The sequence below is a fragment of the Microtus ochrogaster genome, linkage group LG4 (assembly GCF_000317375.1).
Source record: "Microtus ochrogaster isolate Prairie Vole_2 linkage group LG4, MicOch1.0, whole genome shotgun sequence".
Lineage (NCBI taxonomy): Eukaryota > Metazoa > Chordata > Mammalia > Rodentia > Cricetidae > Microtus > Microtus ochrogaster.
This window is the reverse complement of record NC_022030.1, coordinates 17,647,562-17,653,924: the sequence shown is the minus strand read 5'-3', so window position 1 is coordinate 17,653,924 and position 6,363 is coordinate 17,647,562. Positions and strand designations below refer to the sequence as shown.

At 54.0% G+C, this 6,363-nt stretch overlaps 1 protein-coding gene across 4 annotated transcripts; it reads left to right on the top strand.

Moving 5' to 3' along the window:
• The first annotated feature begins 3,418 nt into the window (after nt 1–3,418).
• Nucleotides 3,419–5,524, top strand: Gng8 (G protein subunit gamma 8). 4 transcript variants are annotated; one of them, XM_005361040.3, is made up of 3 exons: nt 3,419–3,515; nt 4,967–5,052; nt 5,275–5,524. In XM_005361040.3, exons 2-3 carry the CDS (start codon nt 4,969–4,971, stop codon nt 5,401–5,403), a joined length of 213 nt encoding a protein of 70 aa, XP_005361097.1. In that variant the 5' UTR covers nt 3,419–3,515; nt 4,967–4,968; the 3' UTR covers nt 5,404–5,524. The 4 variants fall into 4 exon arrangements, with proteins under 4 accessions (XP_005361097.1, XP_026642238.1, XP_026642239.1 ...); XM_026786437.1 differs by lacking the exon at nt 3,419–3,515 and adding an exon at nt 3,693–3,942; XM_026786438.1 differs by lacking the exon at nt 3,419–3,515 and adding an exon at nt 4,291–4,453.
• The last annotated feature ends 839 nt before the right edge of the window (nt 5,525–6,363 follow it).

Below are 6,363 nucleotides of genomic sequence, written 5' to 3'. Positions count from 1 at the left end.
ACCTGGGTTCAGTTCCCAGCACCCACATGGTGGCTCACAATTTACTGTTCATGGGTACCTGCATGGTGCACATACATATACAACTAAACGCTTTTACACATAAAATAAATCTTTAAGAAAATGAAATGTGGGGCTGGAGAGATGGCTCAGCAGTGAAGAGCACTGGCTGCTCTTCCAGAGGTCCTGAGTTCAATTCCCAGCAACCTCATGGTGGCTCACAATCATCTGTAATGGGATCTGCTGCCCTCTTCTGGCCTGCAGGCATACATACAAGCAGAACACTAACTAAGGCTGGCTCCATGCAGAATGCTGGCATTACAGGTATGTGGTACCCAGGGTTTCCTACATGCTAGGAAACACTCTACCTGCAGAGACACACCCCCAGACCCCTCTCCCACCACCCTTTCTAGGCTAGTCCCACTCTCTAGCACCAGCTAAGATGGGATTCAATGTGTAGTCCAGGCTATCCTGGGATTTCCAGACTTCCAGGCTCATCCTCCTCAGTGCCCCTCAGTGCCGGGATTACAGGTACCCTGAGACTTGTTTTGAGACAAAGGCCTTGTGATTTCTCTGCAAGAAACAAGCCGACAGGGTCAGAGGAAAAAGGCCAGATGTGGGAGCCAAAAAAAGAGTGAAGCTGGAGGGAGTTTGTGGATTCTGGATGTGTTTAAGATGCTTATAATACTTAAGGACTTGGAGATGGTTCAGCCGGTTGAAGGCCTTTGCCACCAGCCTGAGGACTTGGGTTCCACATGATGGGAAGAGAAATAAAGTTCACAAGGTGACCCTGACTCCTACACCACCGAGACTGTGGTGTAGTCACACACATCCGCATACACACAATAAATAAGTAAAATATAGCCGGGCGGTGGTGGCGCACGCCTTTAATCCCAGCACTTGGGAGGCAGAGGCAGGCGGATCTCTGTGAGTTCGAGACCAGCCTGGTCTACAAGAGCTAGTTCCAGGACAGGCTCCAAAACCACAGAGACACCCTGTCTCAAAAAAAAAAAAAAAAAAAAAAAAAAGTGGGCTGGAGAGATGGCTCAGAGGTTAAGAGCATTGGCTGCTCTTCCAGAGTCCTGAGTTCAATTCCCAGCAACCACATGGTGGCTCACAACCATCTGTACTGAGATCTGGCGCCCTGCTCTGGCATGCGAGCATACATCAAAGCAGAATGTTGTATACATGATAAATAAATAAATCTTTAAAAAAAAAGTAAAATATAAACATATATAAATATAAGTTCATATAATTTAAATATATATGTATATATATATATATTTAAATAATGGAGAGGCTGCTGAGGTCTGTAGATTAGGAAGGAGCTGGAGGTTATCCATTCCGTGTCCGTCTGTTCTCCCTTCTCCTTCCTCCTTCCTCTAGCCTTTGGTCTGGAGACGGGGTCGTCACCCTGTCTTTCCAGCATTAAGTTAGCTAGGTTTCCTCCTCTGGGGCACCCTAGGCCAGATCTGGGGATGAAAACCAGCTGCAGGAGGCGCCGGGCTCGGGGCAAGCCCAGGCCCCTCCTCGGCGCCGGCAGACACCGCTTGGCTGGTGTGTGTGTGTGGAGGGGGGAGCTCCTTGGCTCCCCTCCCCCTCCCGCAGCTCCGGCTCGGGGCCCTGGCACGTCCGGCGCGCCTGATGCTTTCCAGATGTGGGCCGTGTTTTCCTTCCAACCTGGCCCTGTGAGCCCACGAGGGAGGGGGCAGGGAGCCAGTTCCAAAAAGCCATCAACGCGGCTCAGGCCTGTCATCCCAGCTCCCTAGGGATGGCCGTGGCAGGAGGGTCGCCTGGGCCACAGAGTGAGTTCAAGGCCATTCTAGCGCAACTAAAGGAAACAGTCTCAAAATGAAAAAGTCAACAGAGGGCTGTAGATGTAGCTCAGTGACAGGGCTCTTGCTTAGCACGATTAAGTCTTTGGAGTCAGTCCCCAGTACTGGGCGGGCGGGAGCTATCAGAGACTGATATCTTTCCCCGACCAGTCTGGCTTCCCGGTACAGAGACACCTCTCTCGACTCCACCTCTTTCCAGGGTTCCAGGATCCCTGAGAGCCAAAAATGGAAGGAGCGTCAAGCCCCGCCCTTACTCCCCTACAGGCCACGCCTCGTCCAACACACCCCACTAAGCCCGCCCTTGACCACACCCACAACACCCCCCCCCTACAGCCCCGCCCCGCCGTGTGGTCCGGCCGGGAAGTCGCACTATGAATTTCTTGTCCTTTGGCCGGCCAGGCTCCTTCTCTGAGTGTCTGTCTCCAAGTCCCAGTCTGTGTATCTGTCTCCTGCCACCTCTCCTGTACCTCCCGTCTGTCCTTCTGTCTCTCTCCGTACTTAGTTTCTCTGCCCCTCTCTCCTCTCTCTGAAGTTCTCTTCTTCTCCCTCTAATCCCGCACTTCTTTCACCTTCGTAGGAACCCACCTCCCCTCTCTCACATGCTTCTAGGGTCCCCCAGATCTCCGGTTTCTATCTTCTGCAAAGCTGGCCGGCGATGCCTTGTCTTAGCTGCTTCTGCTCGTGCTCCTCCAGTGACTTTGGCTCGAGGGCGCCACCGTGTGGCCAGCAGTGGGGCCTTGAGGGCGGCGAGGGTGAGCGACTAAGCAAGTGATGGCTGTGGTGTCCCACACGACATCCAGAGGTAGTGCTACCCACGCCAGTGTGAGGGCACGTCTCAGATGTGGTGTGGGACTGTGTGACACAGTGAGATTAGGAATGACAAGGAGGGATTAAGTGGGACTGTCAGAGTGAGGTGTCATGTGACACTGAGATTATCGGTGAGACTGTGGGCCCCTATGGGCACTGGGTCTGAGAGAGAAACTTCCTGGAACCTGCCCGTGCTGTCATCTGTATGTAAGGAAATCCACATGCGTTACAGGAGCAGAGTGAAGTCACCCAAGTGATGGCACGAGGGGAACCTGGTGTGGTCAACTGTGTGAATGTAAAAGTGTGTCTGCTACACTGGTGATCACGTGACACCGAGAGGTTGGCCTGTGTTTGCAATTGCCTTTGCAAAAGTGGTGGTTAGGAACTCAAAGGTGAGTGAGGAATAGAGAGACAGCGTGTGAGCATTTGTAATACAGACTATGAGGCCCAACAAAGACCCGTGTGTGTGTGCGCGCGCGCGTGTGTAAAACGTGTGTATGTGTGTGTGTGAGGACTGTGTGCCATGTGTATTAGGAAACTGACCAAGAGTAAACATGGCCACACACAGGCACCCGTGGAAAGAAAACCATGTGGGCCTGTGCCAGACTAAGCAATGGAGCGCTTGGCAGACATTCTAAAGGAGTTATTATATGTCCCCGTGTGAGATGTTGAGAGAGTGAATGGGACCTTCAAGAGAAGCTAAAACTGCACGTGTGGGTGACGACACATACGCTTGACATTCTAAGATAGGTACCTGACTGCAGTGGTGCAAGCCGTCACGGGCGATGGTGTGCTGTGCTCTGAGACATCATGAGTCGAGACCTTTGGCATTACGCGTGCGTCGAGCACGGTAGCACTATCCAGTGGCCCAGCAAGGTAGTGAGCATCCCTATGTGGGTGACTTGAGTTTGTGTGCCGTTGAGTGAGATGGGGGAATGCTGAGGCGCCTGCTTTGCGTGTGAAGCACCGAGGCTGCATGGGACACCCAGGAGAGGCTTATGAGCATAAACACACACACCTAAAGGGTGCATCTTTTCCTGCCAGTGTGAAAGAGGGACTCCAGAGGAAGACACGTGGGAAATAAGAGTGACGGAAAAACAGAGAGAGGGAGAAAAGGAGATACATAGCAAGGAGAGGACCCAGAGAAACAGACCTAGGGCGTAGAGACAGGTGGTGCCTAGGAGAAGGAGGCGGTCCTGAGGGGCTGCACCCCAGGGGAGAGGGCGGGACTGAGAAGGGGACCAGCCGCTGTCTCTCTCAGCCTCTGTCGCCCGCCAGTCATCCCAACCCTGAGCTGCAACAGGTAGGAGGCTCCTGTCCGGGTCCAGTAGCTGCTTGGTGGCTGCCATCTGTCCGTCCGCGATTGAATGAGTGAATGAGCGAAGGAAGGAATCAATGACTTTATAGTTCTGTGTGTCCGTCATCCTCTCTGTCCTTCTACTCATCCCTCACTGCCTCTCTCCTCTTGCCTTGTTCCATTTCCCTTCTAGCCCTGCCGTGTCCTCCTCTGTCCGGGTCCCTTCTCTCCTGTCTCCCTGTCTCCTCTGTTCCTCTGTTCCCGATTTCCCTGTATCTCTTTCTTCCCTATACCCTCCTTTCCCCTCCTCTCCCTATCGTCTTCCTTCATCATCTCTCCCCCAATATCTCTGTCTCCATCTTCAGTCTATTCTCCATACCTGTGTGTCTTGTCACTCTGCCCCCTCCCCCGGCTCTTCCTCTTGTCCCTCTATCCTCAACACCCCTTTGCAGAGCTGGCTGGGTTGACTGGCCTCAGCCCTCTCTCCGGCCTGCTAATGAGCAGAGGAGCCTTTGAGGTAGCCAAGGCTGGGGCGGGGGTGGGTCCCTGAGGGTGGCAGAGGGGGGCAGCTGCAGCTAAGGCCCTAATGAGGCCTCCTCTGCGCCCCTCCCGCCGAGATCTTAATTCTCAGTTCTCCCTGGAGTCGCGGCTAATTGGCCTGGGGAGCTACCCCCCTTCCTGGCTCAAGCTCTATCCCCAGGGGGTGAGGGCACCTGGATCAGTAGATTCTGATCAAGCACCTGTGGCCCTGTCCTTCTGGCCCTGCCTCCTCCACCTGCCTCTCAGCCTCCCATCTGTGTCTCCCTTCTTCCTTCCCCGGCCCCTCTGCTCTTCCTCCAGCTGCCTCTTGGTGGGTATCCCCATCCGGGTACCCCTCCATCTTCCTGTCCTCCTCTTGAGTCGTCACCCCAACCACTTCTCCTGTTACTGGGTCGCACCACTGCTTCTCACTACTCCCCGGGGGAATCCAGACGCGTTCCAGGCCCCAGGCCCCACTCCTGCCAGGCATTTAACCCCTTTTCTGCCGCAGCCATGTCCAACAACATGGCTAAAATCGCTGAAGCTCGCAAGACCGTGGAGCAGCTGAAGCTGGAAGTGAACATCGATCGCATGAAGGTGCACAGAACCGTGGGGGAAATCGTTTGTTGTGGGGGGTGGGGGTCTGCGCCAGGCTCTGTTGGGGGAGGAGCCTGGGAAATGAGGAGTGGGAGGGTGGGGCTCGACCAGGGGGGCGTGGTCAGACAAGGCGTGGTCAAAATACGGGGCGGGGATTTGGGCGTTCACCCAGGGACCAAGTCATTAGGGCGGGTCAACTGCATCTCTACACCTCGCCTGCAGGTGTCGCAGGCGGCGGCTGAGCTTCTGGCTTTCTGCGAGACTCACGCTAAGGATGATCCACTAGTGACTCCTGTTCCCGCCGCCGAGAATCCCTTCCGTGACAAGCGACTCTTTTGCATCCTGCTCTGAGCCCTCAAGAGACAGCTTTATCCTCCCCCGCCGAAGTATGAATCCAATAAATTTGATGACTTGGTGGTGCCTGCACTTTAGGGGAAACGGAGGCACGGGCAGAGCATAGGGGCCACCTTTGGGGGAGCCTGAGTCCGTCCCTTCTCTTTCTTTCTGAGCGAGTGTGGAGTGTGAGCTGTGTGGATGAGAAGCACTGCACCCCCACAAGAAACGAGTACTCAGCCCCGCTCCTTTTTTCATTTCCCATCAGCCTGAGAATAGCTGAAGGAACTGAGTCAAGGGCGGTCTTCTTAGTTACACAGCTGAGAGGTCAAGACTGAGGCGCTCCCTGTAGCCTAGCTGCCTCATCTCCTGCACTCCCTCCTAGCGGGGACTTAGGGACCTCTGCTCAGCCCCTGAAAAATCCGTCCAGGTTTCACATCTTGTTGCGCCTACCACTGGCTTACTTAAAAAAATATTTTAATTATGCATATGTATGTCTGTGTGGGGGCATGTGCACATGAGTGCGGGTGTCTAGAGAGGCCCGAGGAGAGGGTGTCAGATCCCCCTGAAGCTGTAGCTAGAGGAACTGTGAGCTGTACTATGTGGGTGCTGGGAATCAAACCCTGATCCTTTGGAAAAGCAGTATTTGCTCTTAAGCACCGAACAAACTTTCCTGAGCCACCCCCCCCCCCCTTTTTAGGGGGCAGGATCTCATTTCATAGACCTGGCTGTCCTGAAATTTGCTTTCTAATCCAGGCAAACCTCGAATTTACAGAGATCTGCCTGTCTCTGCTTCCTGAGTGCTGGGATTAAAGGAGTGCACCAACATGCCCAGCCTCCCCAACTTCTAGGTAGTCAGGATTTGAACCCAGGGCAAACAAGTAAGTTATTTACTACTGAGTCACGCCATAGCGACTCACTGGGGGATTCTAGGCAAACGCTTCCTGTTTAACGATTTCACCAGTCCTCATTTTACCC

Excerpts from the sequence above, each read along its gene's own strand:
- Gng8 (XM_005361040.3), top strand. The coding sequence starts at position 4,969 with ATGTCCAACAACATGGCTAAAATCGCTGAAGCTCGCAAGACCGTGGAG. Across the intron at positions 5,053-5,274 it reads TGAACATCGATCGCATGAAG|GTGTCGCAGGCGGCGGCTGA; the intron begins GTGCACAGAACC and ends CCTCGCCTGCAG.